This window comes from Tiliqua scincoides, chromosome 1, assembly GCF_035046505.1.
Source record: "Tiliqua scincoides isolate rTilSci1 chromosome 1, rTilSci1.hap2, whole genome shotgun sequence".
Lineage (NCBI taxonomy): Eukaryota > Metazoa > Chordata > Lepidosauria > Squamata > Scincidae > Tiliqua > Tiliqua scincoides.
Genome location: NC_089821.1, coordinates 279,083,289 through 279,100,665, shown reverse-complemented (window position 1 = coordinate 279,100,665; position 17,377 = coordinate 279,083,289). Strand labels below are relative to the sequence as shown.

Below are 17,377 nucleotides of genomic sequence, written 5' to 3'. Positions count from 1 at the left end.
ACTCTTTGTGAACTGTGGTTTAAATGAATGCATGCATGCTATGGAAGTTGCTGAGCTCTGTGCTGTGCACACTTTAGAGGAAACAGTGCTTGCTGCTGCCTGCCACAGTCCTCTTCCTCACCCAAAACCTTCCCACCTAACCATTTGGAAAAAGTCAACAAGATCATCGTGATCCAGTTGATTGATTGTGCTTGCAACCGGCTGAACTTTAGAAGCCCTGGACATCTAGTCCTACTGCTACAATTGCTCCCTTGCAGCAGCCACAGCACTGATGGAAGAGTTTGGGACACTACTACCTTGGTCCTCTTTTCACATGCTCTGTTTTTCTTTCGGGTAGGAGAGTGAGCAGGAGAGGTCTGGGGTGGTGACAGAGCAGAGTAGCTGAATGAGTGCGTGGAGGTGGCAGGCAAGTGCAACCTTCTACGCAGAGTAGTAGGCCTTTCATTTGGCCTCATGGGTGGGCCAACCCTGCCAGTTAGTTATAAAAGGCACTCTAGGCTTGGAAAGCTTCTGCTGGAATTCCTGGAGAGCTGTTGCCGGCCACTGTAAATAGCACTGAGCTATGTGGACCAACAGGCTGACATAGGGCAAGGCAGCTTCATATGTTAACCTTGCTGCTTTTTTCTCTTACTGGCAGATTTGCAGTCCTGTCTGATATGTATCGCACGAAGGTTACCTCGATCCACACCCTCCACCACATCAGAATCTTTCATGACCAAGCAGGATACTACAGGTATTGTTCAGAAGGGTGACAAGATGCTGGGGAAGTACTGACTGGTGTTTACTCCCAATGCATTCATCCACTTCTTACTCAGGGCAGAAATGACTTCTTCATTCCTTTTGCAAGGAAGAGCACTTACATGGCCACATCCCAGTTGCACCATATACCACAAACAGCTAGAAAAAGAAAGGGAGATGAAAAGACAAAGGTCACATATTGCTTGTTCATTGTTTCTTTTCAGTGCTAACCATACTTATGGCCATTTACAGAGAAACCTAAACCAAAGGCAGCTCCCTGCACTAGAGTGCATGCAATTTTGGGAGGTGGGAGAGGGGCAAGGATTAGTGTGAGCATATGCATTTAGACCAGGGTTGTCAAACTTGTTTCATACAGATGGCTAAAGTTGGCATTCATGGCGCCTACTAAGGGCTGGAAGTGAAATCATTAAGTAGATGATGGCCAGAAATAAGCACTTCGTTTTCCTATAGAGTTAGCTGCAAATGACAGAAGAGAAAATGTGTAAATCTTGTTCATATTTCAAGATATGAGAGAACCCAATTATAACTGGGGCTGGATAAATTGCTTCCAGGGGCCACATTCAACCCACAGATCTTATGTTTAACACCCCTGATTTAGGCCCTTCAGTTGTGTATGAAGACTAAAGAGCTAACCCAAAAGACTTCACAGAAAAGTGTTCTTTTTTTACAACGTACTGCTTATTGAATTTTCCAAATATAAAGGTATATAACACTAAGGCTAACGGAATAAGTCAACAAAAATAACTAAAAATCTGTTCACCATTGTAAAAAAAATCACGCTGCTTTTGTCGTTGGTCTAGTTTTAATTCTTTTACTGCAAGAGGTTCTAAGTGCTTAAGTGGTGGAAACACTTTCTCATAACCAGTTTCTGATTTGCCATGCTCTGTGCTTTCATACAGTCGTCAAGTGTGTTCGGACACATCTGTGTTTGCTACATGTTTCCAGTTTTAACATGTTCATTTCATTCTTCCCCGTGAAGGTAAAATCATCTCCATTGACACCAGTTCCCTGAGAGCAGCAGGCCGGACCGGCTGGGAGGATTTAGTGAGGAAATGCATCTATGCTTTCTTCCAGCCTCAGGGCAGAGAGCCATCTTACGCCAAGCAGCTATTTCAGGAAGGTAAAAAGGCTTCTCTATTTGCGCGCACTGCCATTGTTACTGGATAAGTACTTTCCGAACTGCAAATACAAAACCAGTGTTGGAGGCAAATGCTGCTACCAAAGGAAGTTGTTGAAATGGCTGAGTAATGCCAGTGGCCCCTCTGGCTGGCGAGGGGAGCTTGCCTGTGTAGTCAATAGAATTCCAGCAAGCTGCCAATCCTCTCTCCCCACTGCTGTGGCAACCTGTCCTGGGAGGTAGTTGGCCTCCAGCACAGGGGTTCCGTGCCAATCCAGAGACCTTCTTGCTGCCCTTTCAGGAAGAAGGAACAAAAGTGAATTCAAGACTGGTTGTCTTGTTGGCCCCAACCCAAGGGCACAGTTTCTTTTGATGCTGCCTTGTCATTAAGAGGACTGCTTCAGTATGTTTAGTGGTTTGAGCACTAGACTTAAACTACAGACACCGAGATTCTAGTGTCCACACAGCCATGATGCTCATGGGTTTGACTGGTCCTGGGTCTCTCTCTCTCTCTCTCTCTCTCTCTCTCTCTCTCTCTCTCTGTGTGTGTGTAACCTGCCTTGCAGGGTTGCTAATGAGGATAAAATGGGGGAACAGAAATGAAACATGCCACCCTGAATTCCATGGAGCATAATGAAAAAAATAGCAAACTCTTAGGATTTATAAAGCAATTTCACAAACCACTTCACACACGATACCTAAGTCATCTTTGCAACAGTTTTGCACAGTGGGCCAATACTGCAATATTGCAGGTCCAGGTCTGCAGCAGAGGGGCTTTGCCCTTTTAGTCCCGTGAGCATTTGGCCTCGTGTACTGATGAGTTCCATAGAACTTTGGGGGAAGAATTTTGTTCCTTTTGATTTGGATCTTGCCCACACTGCATCTAAAAAGAATCTCTTCAATTTTGTCTCTCCCTGGAGTAATGGGATCTGGGAACCATCTGAGTTCAAGGACCTGCTCAGACACAGGAGCCCTGAGATAACCTCAGAAAAGTGTCTGGTCTCAGTCTCAATCCTTCCATTTGTAAAATGAGAATCATATTTATTAACTTCACAATTCTGAAGTGACAACAAGGAAACAGGAGCTAAAGACTGTGCAATGCATAGGACGGTGGAAGGTCTACTGAGATTATTCCTGATGAAGACAATACTATGGGGAGGGTGAAGCATCCCAATCCAGGCTGTGCTCACTCCCCCCCTTCCCTCTCTCTCCCCAGTGATGACACGGAGCACAGCCTTCAGTCCATCCTATCGGTTCACGCTGAGCGATGGGACTGTGCTGAGCGCCCACACCAAGTGCAAACTCTGCTGCCCTCAAAGCCCAGAGATGCAGCCTTTCATCATGGGCATTCACATCATTGAGAGGTGAGTTTTGAGACATTCCCTGGTTCATGGGCAGATTCCCTTCCTCCCTTGGAAAATGTTTCCCACAGTATGTGAAATGCAATCCAAATGACTCTTTGGGGTGAGGGGGTCCATGAGTTTGCAGATTGAGCCATGCCCGCAGGCATTGCAGGATAGTTATTGTGACAAGCAGAGCAAGAAACTCAAGCCTATATACTTTGGGCTTAACTCCATATTGGGAAATGTTTGGGTTAATTCTGATATTGATCTTTAGGCTGTGGAATTCAGGGAGTACCATCCTTCTCTCAGAGCCAGTTTTTGAAAATGGCCTAACCTGAGCAAACACCATCACTGCCTCAGAGAAAGATACTATTGTGGGTAGGAACAGAATTAGCCGCCCTGGGTCCCTTTTTGGGAGAAGGGCGGGATAAAAATAAAGTTTTATTATTATTATTATTATTATTATTATTATTATTTCCTGTTGAGTTTTAATTAATCCTCCTTTGGTTAATAAAACCAAAGTCAGAGCTTTCTAAATACCATGCAGAGAGACTTTGTAGGACTTCGGCCTTCTCATTCTTCCTTCTTCTCCCCACCTCCCACCCAGTCCTTTATGGCTGCTCTTTTGCCCACTATTTTGAGGGACTCTTTCACATTGGACCCCTTGAGGAGATGTGAAAGACCCAGAGGCAACTGTCTTTCCCTCCTGCAACATTTTAAACCTTATAAAAAGTAGGTGGATGAAGCTGGAGAGATGTAATTTTTTTTTTTTTACAGAGAGCTGAAGGTGGTTTCAACAGGGGATCACAGCCCACAGCATCTCTATGCTTTTGCCTATTGGTAAACAGGCCTTACAGAAGAAAAGCAGGCCTCACTCTGACAGACCAAAATGGCTCCTTCTGATCCAGCACAGAGGCCAACCAGATGCCTCTGGGAAGTCCAATCGTGGAACATGACAGGGAGCTCTGTCCCTCTGTCATTTCTACCCAACAGCTGGCATTCAGGTGCATTCTTCCCCTGAACTTGATGGTTCCACATAGTCAATGGGACTAGTAGCCATGCTAGACTTCTCTTCCATGACTTTGTCTCATCCCCCTATAAATCCATCTGGCTAATGGTGAACATGACATCTTTGGAAGGTTTTATATTGCTTTGAAACCTTGCACAAGTTGTTTGGCCACACGCAACAGTGGGACAAAAAAATTGTGTGCATGCATCATGGAAAGTGAGTCCCCTCTGAAACCTCCATTTTGCTCTCTTAAAAATGATTGTCTGTCTTAGGGCGCAATCCTAACCAACTTTCCAGTACTGGCATAGCTGTGCCAGTGGGGCATGTGCTGCATCCTGCAGTTAGGGGGCAGTTTGTAGGGATCCTGAACTTAGCGGAAGGCTGGGTTTGAAGTAGACTCTGAAACTCTGCTTTCAAGATTCCCTAAAAAGTCAGAAGGGAAGCATCAGGTCTGATAATCTGAGGGAGCACTAGCCAATTGTTAATCTTAAGTAGTTTCAAACAGGCTTCCATCTGCAAGTAAGTCACACAGGTGTTTCAAGGTTGATTGTCTGCCGCTAAGGGGGAATGCCCAGCCCCGGCATTATTTGTTTCATAATCTGCTTTTCACAACTGCAGAAAGATGAGGTACAGTTCACACCATATCTTGCGATCGATCTTATTCACCATTTCACTTCCAGATTTTCTTACCCCATTAAGCAGGTGCAAACCTTCCTGCAGTTGTTGTGGATGGAGATATGCTGTTTATCAATCTGATCATTATCACACCCCTATTTTTTTTTACCTTCATAGCCTTTTCCTCATTGTTCTTTATTCCTTTTCCTGAAGTGAATTTCCACATTAGTGCCTTATTAACTGCCTTGATTGCTGTAATGATTTTATTTTTGCTATACATTCTTTTTTAAGGAGAAGCTGAATTAGCTACCTCCAAGTTTTGGAAGTGAGCTTCTTTATTATCCCACCTTAGGGTGTGTGTCCCCCTCCTTTTGTGGGGCCTGTTGTATACAATTTATTGCAGGTAGGGTAGGGGGATGGAAGAGTCTGGGTGAATGAATGCAACCGTGCAAAGACACCACTATGTTAGAAACAAATCAAACTGAAGCTGCTAAGTCTGAGAAGCATGTTTGAATGAGAAACCTACCAAGGTAAGTGCCAGGGCAAGGAGGAACAAATAAAGCCCTGTCTAGATGCTGCTTTAAGGAAAGATTGTAGGTGACTCCCTATATTTGATTCCAGGCACAGTGAAAGTTTCTTGACTTCCATGTATAAGTTCAGACAAAGTCCTGTTTACCAAAATGTCCTTTGTAACCTCTTCACATTTCCAGCTTTGAAGGCTTCTTCTGTTATAATATTGCCTCCACTGAGTTCGTTTGAAATAATTTGCTCAGAGGTCCCTGCATGGAAAACACCGTATTGGAATTAGCCATCAGTATGGCTTTTCCTGGGGTGTTCACAGAAGCACCGAATCTGTCATCCCATTCACTGATCTTCCATGTAAATCTGAAACGGATTACTAATTATCAGGTGTGCATCTCCACTCTTATGAAAGTGAGAGAACCAAATGTCAGGGCACACAAGCATCTGACCAGCTCCTGTTTCCCACTAACCACCTCTTTCATTTCTGTATTTTTCCCTTGACTCAGAGAACATGGCACCCTCTCGCCTCAAGAGAACACTAACGCTGGGATGCCTCTTCCTCGTGTCGGTCCCTCGTTGAACCCCAACATCTCTCCAGGACAAGGCATGGGTCTACCCTCAGCCCTCCCTCCCTCCAACAGTGGCATGTTAACAGCTAGTGCAAGTCATCCGCCTGGAACTGGTCTGCATGGCAATAACAGTGCAGCCACCAGCCAAGCCAGCTTTGGATGTTCACCAGGGAGCCAGATGGGAACAAATGTTGCCTTAAGCCAGGGACAGGCTGGTCCCCAGAATAGTAACCATGCTTTAAACCTCAACAGCTCCCCTATGAACAGCCCCAGTGCCCCTCCGCCACAGTTCATGTCTCCCAGGCATCGAGTCAGCCCTGGACTGGGTCATAGGCCCAGAGTGCCAAGCAACCCCTTTTCCCCCACAATGCCTCCCACACACTCCCCAGTGGGCATGGTGAGTAACTGTAGTGCCAGCAGCATCATCAGCAACAGGCCTTTCCCAGGCGCTCCATTGAACTCCATGCAGGGATTGACTGAAGGGCCCAGCCCCCCTGTAGGGTACTCCACACCCCCTCCTGTTCTGCGGCAGCTGAGCAGCCAGAACTCACCCAGTCGAATGGGGATGCCACCCATGAAAACAGAGCCAAAAGACAGCAAGGAGATCAGCTCCCTCCTGTGTGACATGATCCATTCTGATGGTGGCCCAAGTGACAGCAAGTCTTTGGACTCTGGCTTGCTGCATGGCAACGACAGACTCTCAGAGGGTGAGAGCAAATGCCCTCAGGTCACCAGCCACAAGCTAGTCCAGCTCCTGGCCACCACAGCACAGGAGCAGTTGCGGCACACGGACGCAGATACCAGCTGCAAAGAGCCCTTGTCTTGCACAGGCACCTCTGGGACCTCAGCCACTGGGAACCCCATGGGTAGCGCCTGCCCCTCTTCTCATAGCTCCCTCACAGAGCGGCACAAGATCTTGCACCGGCTGCTCCAGGAGGGCAGCCCCTCTGATATCACCACCCTATCCATGGAGCACGAGAAGAAAGAGAACGTGCCTGGTGGAGGAGCTGCCGCCATCACCCTGCAGGGCCAGGCCCCAGGGACTCCCGACCTGAGACTGGAGGCAGACGCTGTGAAGAAGAAAGATCTGAAAGACCACCAGCTCCTTCGCTACCTGCTTGACAAGGATGAGAAGGAGCTGGCATCCAACCCCACCCTAAGCCTGGATGATGTGAAGGTGAAAGAGAAGACTGACCAAATGGATCCCTGCAATGCAGCCCCAGCCTCACTGACAAAGCCCTCGGCTCAGGAAGAGGTGAAGCTGCAACCTCAGAGCCAGGTGGGTTTGTCTGTCTGCATTAGAAAAGCACAAAGACATTGTGCCATTTACAGTAATAGGGCTTGGTTTGTTGCTGTTGGCTCACAGAGCTTCCTAAACATGGGCTTGGCAATCTGCTTGGCATTGAAGCATGCACCGAGGAACCACTCCTGTTCAGACAGCACCAGTTGTGTTTGCAAGAGCCATTCTGGTATCTTTGTCTGAAGGAGCAAATTGTTGTTTGGGGCTGAAGCTCACAAACTCTTCTGCCTTGGTGATTTTAGGTTCATGAAATGAAATTTTCAGTGCCCTGTTGATGTAAGGATTTATTGATGCAAATCCCATGTTTTGCATGCCAAAGATTGCAGGTTCAGTTTTTATCAACTGCATTTGAAAAGGGTCTTGTAGCAGGGCTGGGCAACCTGAGATCTTGGATGGCTGCTGTGTCTATGAAGTATAGACACATTCATGAAATGGCCTGGCTCAAAGCCTCATATGTCCATAAGGAATGTCGACCAGGGAAAATGTATCCATTTCTCACACACACACACACACTCTGTCACAATGTGGATTTGTTTGACCAGGTAAACAGGTGATCCAGGCTATTCTTTCAACTTCCTGTTTGCTACACTGTTGCAGAAGTTACCTTCATTTGCTTCCTTGGGTAAAATACTTTATTGCAACATGTTTTGTTGGATTTCTCAGCAGAAACTCTATCCTGCTGTAGTGTAAATCTTGCTGGTGAGAGAGAGTTTTAGAAACTGACTTCATTTCATCAAATTAAATATGTCTGAGGTTTGAAAAGACCACAGCATTTCCTGAACTCAGCAGCTCATTCTGAAACAAGACTGTGAGTGAGCTAAGCATATCGAAGAGAGTTGAGCAGTGCAATCAAAAGTAAGCCCCATTGTGTTGAGTGGGTCTTACACCCAGGTATATGCATATAGGATTACAGCCTAAGTTTCCCTTGCATTTGTTAGCTGTGAACCAGTCATTTGAAGCCTTTATTATCTCTTAGAGTTATTAAATGGAATGACAGGGTCCTGCTAGAGAGATTTTGGCATATAAATATTCATTGCAAGGGGCTAAGAATAGCAGAGGGTGCCTTCTTTATGCAGGGAACTGAGATGACAACACAGATAAGGCTCTTAATCCTTTTTATCCAATAGACCAGGAAGCGACTGACATTCAAAAACAAGCTGAGAACCCTCTTTACAGGCTTATGACAGAATGGGTGACTGTGTTTGAGTAGCCCAGAGCTCTCTGACAAGCCTCTGGTAAGAAAGTAGGCATAAAGCCTCTTAATGAAGTCAAGGTTCTTGTTTGTCTAGGATCCTCACTAGGGATCCCTAGTGAGGCATTAGCAGCACTGCAGTTCCCTCTGTATTCCATCTGCAAAATAATCTTCCCATGGCTTCCATCAGTGTTTCTTTGGATACTTTTGTTTCTTTCCTCCAATTGTCATCAGGTTGGGGGAGATGCATAGAAAAGCAATCCTGTGTGGAAGGAACGTGGCCAAGCTAAGTATGGCTCCAGGAGGTGACTTTATAAATCAAGCTGCTTTGGGCACACCTGGATGTCTGCTTTCCATGAGCCATTGCAGCTCTAATGCTGGTCTCGTGACTGAGACCAAAGAAGGTGACTTTGAGGAAAGAGCCCCCAGGTACCCCCACACTCATAGTAGGCAAGCAGCCCCCTTCATTTCTGCTATGTGGACCAGCAGGAGACCAGAAGGAACCTGCCTGCCTGAAATGTAGGGATTGAAAGGCCTTGAAACAGTAAATGCAGCCCCTAAAGTCAGCCCTCCATGCTCCCTAGCATAGTAAACCAAGCACACAAATCCTGCTGTCAGTGACAGGAGTAAGATTTTTACTGCTCTCAGAAGGGTAAGCCCTCAAGGATACACTCTGCCCCTTTCAGCAGCCAGGTGCTGCTGGTAGAGATACAGGTAGAGACCGGAAATCTGCCAGAGAATTATTGGCAGGGCGGAGGAGGGACTAGAATGGCTTGCGCCATGAAAAAACACCCAGATTACAGTGAATGTGTGATTGGAAATCTTGCGTGGGGTGATTCTTAAGGATGTCACTCAGTAATTTATTTTCTCATAGAATCACTGCACATCTGGAGAGAATGTGGAACCAATCCTATCCAATTTTCTAGCCCTGATGCATCTGTGCTAATGGGGCGTGCACTGCATCCTGCAGTAGGGGGCAGTCATGGAGGCCTCCTCAAAGTAAGGGAGGGTTTGTTCTCTTATATTGGAGCTGCATTGTGCCTGCATCAGTGCTGGAAAATTGGATAGGATTGGGCCCTAAGTTATGTGCAGGGGATCCCACCAGTATTTGGAAAGGGCTGGCTCAGCTGCACAGTCAGCCTGAAGAGCTCAACCCCAGGGGTCTCTAGAGCTACATTCTTGAGTCATATAGTGCAGCTGCTTGGAGCTGGCAAAATGTCTTGAGCTATCCCCATATCAGGACAGGAATTTCTCAAGAACCCTGTGTGTGCAAATTGTTTTTAGGAGATTGTGATGTTAAGTCAGTCAGTTAAATAATCGACTTAGAACATTTTATTATGTATTTAAGTAGCAGCAAATACAGAAGAAGCAGCATCAAAACATAGCAGGGAAAGCTGCATAAATGTTATCCAGTACCAGGAGAACCTGAATGTGTAGGTCCAAGTCCTTGAATTTTAGCTAAGGATTCACTAAGCATCTCTTCTTCAAAAGTTTGATTATTCCTGGCTGGAGTCACTATTACTGGTCACGTAGCAACAGATGGTTGCCCAGTTACATCAGAACTATCTGACTTAGCCACTCCTTTTGAGAGGTGGATTCATTCGGTCTGTCAGTTTCTCTAATAGCATTAGATTAAAACAGGACTTTTCAAACTGGGGCGTCACGATGCCCCAGCCTGAGAGCTCTGGCCTCTTTCCCCTTAAGGGGCAGGGCAGGGAGGAAGGCAGGAATATGATCCCCAGGATCATGTCGCTCAGGGGGCTGCAGGGACTGGGGTGCACTTGCCAGTCCCTGCAGCAGCCTTCCTGGGGTGTGGGGAGTCCTGTGTGAGCATCTGCAGGGCTCCTCAGGCAAAAGTGAAAGTGGAGCAAAACTGGATGTGCCGTTTTTGCGGAGGTGGAGTGCAATTGCTCCACTTTCACTGTTAGAAGGCTTTCAAACTCTCCCAGAGAAACCACTGGATTAAAACAAAGCCTTTGACACATTCAGCAGATGATTATTTATTTATGAAAATGTTTATAAAACTTTCCAGGAGGAAGCACTGTTTCAGAAGACGCATTTTATCCTGCCCATTTTACACAAACCCTGCCTCTTCCAAGATGATGACTGCTGTGACACATGTGTGCAGTCCCTATCACCAAACTATCTCTGACTCGGGACCTGGAAGGAATCTGCGAGCTGCTTAGCATACATATTGCTACATACTTTTCTTGAAAACATCCACTGCAAGATAAATTTTTTCCAATATAAATAAAATATTAAATTTGAAAATAGATTGTATTAATTAGCCCTTGTTCTGAACAAACTACACTAGAGCTGCGTCATCTGCTCTTTGGAGCAGGTTTCTGTCTGTCTAGATAGTGACACTAAAAAGCACCACTGGCATGCATAGCACTGTGGAAATAACAATTGTTCTTTTAATGACTAGCTCTTACATGAGCAACTAGCTACACATTGAGGACACTTGCTACTCAAATGCATGTAATAAAACCCAGAACCCCTGTTTTTCTGCCTAGCCCTTTCCTAGCCTGCTCTAAATAATAATAATAATAATTTATTTTTACCCCGCCTTTCTCCCCGAAGGGACTCAAGGTGGCTTACAACAGGTTAAAACAGACTAAAAACATAATTTAAAAAACAGATAAAAGCATATAACACATATCATAAAAACAGTAGTCAGATAAAAAGTAATCAAGTAAAAAGAGCATAGAGCAGCAAATCATAAAAGAATCAGGCCTATAACCAAGTATTTAAAAAATATTAAAAGGTGTTGAAAAGATGTTAAAAAGGCCGAGAACTCAGAAGGCTTGTTTAAACAGAAGGGTCTTCAGGCCTCGCCGAAAAGTCTCAAACTGCACCTAAAAACCACTTTTTCTCCCACAGGAGTTCCAAATGCTCTTATGACCCCACAAACATACAGTTTGAGAAAAGAAGCAGAAGCAGGTGAAGAAGGATTTGACAGTCTCCTTCTCTTCCCTGCTTTTGCCCCTTCCAGAAGTGGTGCTTCTACTTAAAACAGCAAAGCTCCTGCAGGTTTTGTTGCATGCATTTGGTCATCTCTTTTCTTTAGGCCCTGATGGCCACAGTGGAAATGTCCAGCTTCAGGAAGAGCAACTAATTTTGGAACAGAATGCACACATTTGGGGTCTTTCAGCAAAGGACATGCCAAACTCCAGCTAGTGACCATTCTTGCACTTGCTGTGCAGGATTGTTTTATTCCATTTCATTTAGAGCCTGCCTTCCATGTAGCCCCAAGTGGATTCCAGGTTCCAGAAATATATAAAAAAACAATATAAAGCTCAAGCATGTGCGAGAATACAACAAAAAATAGGGTCAAGTTCAAAAGAGCAGTAGCAACAGAAAAAACACCACTCCAAAGCTCAGTGGAACAGGAAGGATTTTGAAAGCTGGAAGAGAGTCCACGTCTCCTGTGGGGGGGGGGCAGTTCCAAAGCCCGGGGCTGTGACAGAAAAGGCCCTGTTCCACATGCATTGCGTATGTGACGCAATTCTATATATGCCTCCTCAGAAGTAAGTCCCACTGTGTTCAGTACGTGTATAGGGTGGCAGAGGAAGATGAATGGGTGGCAACAGCAGCATCCATGATGCTTTTGCCCCCTTAGCAAACAAGAATTGGACTGAAGCAGCCAGCACCATGGGGGGCATGGTTGAGACGTATAAAATTATGCATGGGGTGGATAGAAGGAAGAACCAGGGAACATCCATTAAAATTGACTGGCATGAAAGTTAGAGCAGACAAAAGAAAATATTCACCCAACGCGCAGTCACCCTAGATACTTGCTTCTAAGTCAAAAAGTGCCTAAAATTGACCCTGAAAGCCTGGGTCGACTTATACATGAGTCAATGCAGTGGCTGGAGTGGGGGCTTATGGGAGCTTCTGGGGAGCTTAACAGCTGTATGGTGAAGTGGAAGTGGATCTGGGCTGAGAAGCAGGACACGGGTGGAGGAAAAAGGAATTTTTACTAGTTATTACAATATTCAGAGGCATCCATTTTAGCTTCTCCATATAGGAAGAGAAATGAAGGTACTTATGGGGATTGCATCTATGGAAGTGCAGCTCTGTACTCCTCACAAAGCCTCCTCACAACTCCCACAAACACTTTCATCCCATCTCCAGTTTGGAGAAGGTAAAATGCCTCCTTTTTTCTTTTTGCTGCTGCCTCAGAACAGTTCCTGGCAATTCATTTTCAAAGAGTTTCACAACCCCTTAAGTTTAGGGGTCTGATTTTTAAAACACCAGGATGGAATCCTCATTTTCATTTGAGACAAAGTCCAAGGCTACAATTCAGTGCACCATTACTTAAGAATAACACCCAGGGAAAGCAATGGGTCTACTTCTGAGTAAATAGGGTTGCAACTATGTGCAGCTGCACTTGCTCACAGTCATACCTTGTTGTTTGTCTCTCCTGTAAATTGAATTACATGCTCCCAGTTATGTGTTGTAAGTTGTATGTTATATGTTGAGTCTCTGGCTTCACGCACCAGGCACCTTAAAGAAGAATTTGATTAATGGTTCTACTGGTGTGTTGTTTACAGTGCACTTACTCTGATAGTGCTTACAAAAAGGTTGTGTAAACCAAAATTTAAAAAGTTAATGAATAAAATGTATCTTAAATCTTTTACCAAATTTTTAATAAATTAGAGACTGTACATTTCTTAGTTAACACTGGTAGGTTATTTTTCAGCATCTGAACTCTAGTAAAATCAGAGAAAACTATAGTCAACCACCCCCCTAAATTTAATCCCCAACTTATCTGAGGGTCATAGAAAATTCCATGATTTTGGCTCAAGACCTGCCCTCAACTTATCTGTGAGATCAACTTATAGGTGAGTATCTGCTGTGATCTGTGGGGCTCCATCTGTGGTGATGGCACCTGACCTAGATGTCTTTAATAGAGAACTGGAAAGATTTATGGAGGAAAAGTCCATCATAGGTATACCCACAAGCCATGATGGGTATATTCAGCCTCCTGATGTTAGAAGTAGCCTGTCTCTGAATGCCATATGCAAGTGAGTGGCAACAGGGTACAGGTGTCTTCTTTTCTGAGTGCTCTCAGAGGCATCTGCTGGGCTTCTATGAGACAGGAAACTGAACTAGATGGGCCTTTGGCCTGATCCAGTAGGTCTTTTCTGATATTCATATGAGTAGGCAGAGAGAGCAAGGAGGAGGTGACAGCAACACCTGCAGCACCTTTTCCATCCTCTTCTTGGCAAGCAAGACAAGGATCAAAAAGCTGTTGAGAGGGGCTCATGTCAGTTTTCCATCCCCTCCAAGGCACTACATCATACAAAAGGAGCTTCCACTGCCCTGATCTTCTTGCTTGCTCTTAACTGTCCCAAAGGGAAGGGGGCCTCTCCCTCTCCGTCCTGCTTTCCTTGCTGTCTCTCCTAGTCACCACAAGAAAGAGGCGGAGACAGCTGCTCATTAAAGCAATAAACAAGGGTAAGATGAGTTCTGGCAAGGGAGGGCTCCAGTCTAGGTTACTATACTGACTCCTCTGAGGATTTAGAAATCATGGGTATGGAACAACAACATGAGTTCAACATGAGTTCAGTCCTTATGGAAGTCTCCATACTCGCAGTTTAAGAAGTAGAAAAGGTACTTGGCTTAGTCCATGAGAAAACAGTTAACAGATAAGGAAACCCACATGGATTTTGCATTCAAATATGCACTACATCTGTGGATGCTGATTTTTGCATGGGTTTTTGCACATTTACTCTGTGCCTGAGCTATACACAGTGTGGCATGCAAAGCAGGGCCTCAGTGAAAGACCTTAAGGGGTGGACAGGACAATGCAGCAGAAAGCAGTCCTTAAGATAAGCAGAGCGCAAACTGTGTTGACACCATGAATTGGATCTGGAAACAAATGAGGACCCCATACAGTTCCTATAATGTTGAAGTTGCATCCTCTGAGCAAGAGGCCCCATTAACAACATGTCTGCAGCATCCTGCACCAATTATAATTTCCAAATATTTTTTAAGGACAGCCCCACATAAAGTACAGTGCAATAATCCAGACGTGGATTGGGTCTGCTTTCTCAAGGAAGGGCTGCAGTAAGTGGCCAAGCCAAAGTTGTGCAAATTTATTATTTATTTATTTAGCTTGTGGCATATAATACATGGACTTATATATCAGTTAGACTAGATCAAATGTCAATGTCCAGTTCATGCAGCCATTCAAGGACAGAGTTACCTTCAAACAGAAGTGTTCCCCTGATACATGTGCAAGACAGCTTGTGTCGCCTTGACGTGTGTGTTTGTGTGTGTGTGTGACAGAGAGTGAGCTGAAACCTCCTGTTTCCAAACTGGAGCTCATCCTGCTCAAAGTAAGCTCTTGTCACCTTGCAAATGTTTTCATTCTCACAACATTTCTAGATGTTCACTTTTTAGAGTCTTTGAAGTGCTGCAGTTTTCTGGATGGAACAAGATTTGAGTAGTACTTTCTCTCCGTTGCATGATTAGGGTGGTGGCATCTGATATTTCCATACACTGCAATTGATGAAGTCATGCTCTGTATTTGGTACAGTCTGGTGATAGCACCAGACATTGTGGTTATAACTGTAGGTCTCAGCACCATTACTGCAGCCCCCTCTCACTCCCAGCAGCATTAAAGAAACTGCTTAGGAGTTGTTGTGTTCATCCAGGCAACCACCAAACCAGCACTGAATCTCAGGGCTGTTAGGGATGCACAGCAGCTACTACACAGCAGTGCAGAACTTGCAGACTCATTTTTAAATTAAACATCATTGGAAATAAATTGAGTGTTTGTAGAGCAGAACAGGAGGTAAAAATAAATCTGGAGATGGGATAGAATCAAGTGTTCTCCACATCACGATTTATAATGAAGGATAATATGATTCTTTATGAAAGGTAATAGTGGAAGGGCAGCAAGAAACAATCAGGTCCCTGTGGCAGACAGAATGACCCACTGCTTGTTCAGGTCAGAGGTAGGCAATAGTTCTTTGCCCAAAGTGTGGAGAAGTTAAGAGACTTATCAACCCACAGTGAATGTGTTCATCCCACTACAAAGATGGAGCAAAATGTGATGATAAGCAGATGTCCCCAAAACCAGCAGCCCCGTGTTGAGCTATTATCCCCTCTCCATGCAGTGCATATTAGCATTTACCTTTGGTTTGCAGGCAGAGTGCCTGTTTTGCATAAAGAAAAGAATCACATGTAGTCATACCATCTTCACGGGAAGGAAAGGGTAGTGCCAACACTAGGTGGCAGGAACCCTGGGGCAGAGTCCTGCACTGGTCTCCCCAGCATGTTCCTGACCCACCTCTTGAGGGTGCATTGAGTGCTACCACTGCCACCAGTAGTGAGGGCCGTCTGAAGGGGGGAAACCCTCCCCAGCTGATCTGTGATGCCATCCCTGGAGTTGAGAGAAAACTACAACCTTGGAAAATTGTTACAGAAAGACTAGAAAATGCTGATGGAGTAATAAATCCTGTCTAGGTCACTGGACAGTAGAAGCTTACCAAAGCTGGTGTTAGGATACACACAACTAGTGGTTAAGATAGAAACTTGGGCTATTCTTCTCTCATGCTAGCCCTTGTATGGCAGGATCATCCCAGTTTCCAAGTGCTCAAATTGCAAAAAGTTTTGCCACTGGAACAAATAGGCTTCTTCCCCTTGTGGCATGTGGTTACACCAAGGGTCACAAGTATATTTTGGAGAATGCCAGTGACATTACTAATGATGAGAAGCATTGTAGAGAGCCCAAAAGTAGTTGCAGCACCCAAGCAGAGTCAGTGTTCATTTCTTGTTTGGATTGTGCCATCCTTCTGAAGGCTCACTGACTGACCTGTGGTCTCACTTGCTTCCTTCAGTTTGCATCTGACCTTGACCAGATACTGCCATCGCTGGAGAAAGCTGCTCAGCTGCCCCCAGGCCTGTGTGGATCAGAAGCAACTGAAAGTACTAGCGTTGCTGTCAAGGCAGAAATTTTTACCCCATCCCTCCAGCCTAGTACCCCAGCAAGAACTCCCACGGGGATGAACTGTACGTACCAGTGCTGTGAAATATTTTTCTTATGGGTAGAGTTTCTTATTTTTTTTCTTATTTTTCCTTAATATCTGGATTGGAGCCAGTCTAATTCTTGTGCATCTACTTCTAGTATCTTGATGGAGCCTAGTTATCTTGTAGTGACATGCTGAAAGCCAGACATTGATCGATAATAAGTAAACATTTTTCTTCCAAATTCTTGCCCATCTCCCTTCATAAAAAACAAATTTGATTTGGCAGTGGTACCCATTCATGGTTGGTGGACCTTCTCATAAACAACAGCAGTCTTCCAGGCAGATATGCCTGGACCAATAGAAGACCTTCTGTATAGGAAAAAAGTGTGTGTTAGTTTTTCTAATGGTTGAGAAGCACTTAAAATAGAGGCTAAGCACTGTCACCAGCTGTCTACAGACTGGTGAAAGAAAGAGCATACCTCCTCAACTCCAGAGACAACATTCCTAAAGCCAAGTGAGGTTTATGAATGATAGCGATGTAGGCAGAAGAACCATCAAAAGAGGCAGATTTTGCCTTCCCTAGTAGTGGGAGGCATCAAGTGGCTTGAAAAGTATCTGTCAGATCCCTGATTGCACCAGTTGACCCATCATATGGGTCAACAATTATATGGGTTGATATGGTCCCATCTTACCTCTGAGGAATACCCAGAAGATGGGATAGTAAGAAGATGGGACAGCTGCTTTTGACTCAGGCCAATTACTTGCATGCTGAAGATTCTTAATCTGAAGACTGGGATGATGCTGCCTTTCAAGAACTTGGCTTTAAGGCCATGATATGTTACAGCTGGGCTAACTGTTTTGGAGAAGACAGGGAGAACATTACTGATATAGAAAATTGCTTAAACTAGTTTGCTGGTAGAGCATTAATACTAAAGAATAAGAGTTGCAGGTTGGGTAAGATTATCTATT

At 44.9% G+C, this 17,377-nt stretch overlaps 1 protein-coding gene across 10 annotated transcripts in view; it reads left to right on the top strand.

Moving 5' to 3' along the window:
- Positions 1 to 17,377, top strand: part of NCOA1 (nuclear receptor coactivator 1) — a 358,899-nt gene that overhangs the window by 315,030 nt on the left and 26,492 nt on the right. For all 10 annotated transcript variants that reach the window (XM_066626702.1, XM_066626700.1, XM_066626699.1 and 7 more), the window contains 5 exons: positions 638 to 733; positions 1,739 to 1,879; positions 3,093 to 3,240; positions 5,872 to 7,213; positions 16,280 to 16,451. In XM_066626702.1, the coding sequence (XP_066482799.1) occupies positions 638 to 733; positions 1,739 to 1,879; positions 3,093 to 3,240; positions 5,872 to 7,213; positions 16,280 to 16,451 (1,899 nt within the window). The remainder of the gene's footprint in view (positions 1 to 637; positions 734 to 1,738; positions 1,880 to 3,092; positions 3,241 to 5,871; positions 7,214 to 16,279; positions 16,452 to 17,377) is intronic.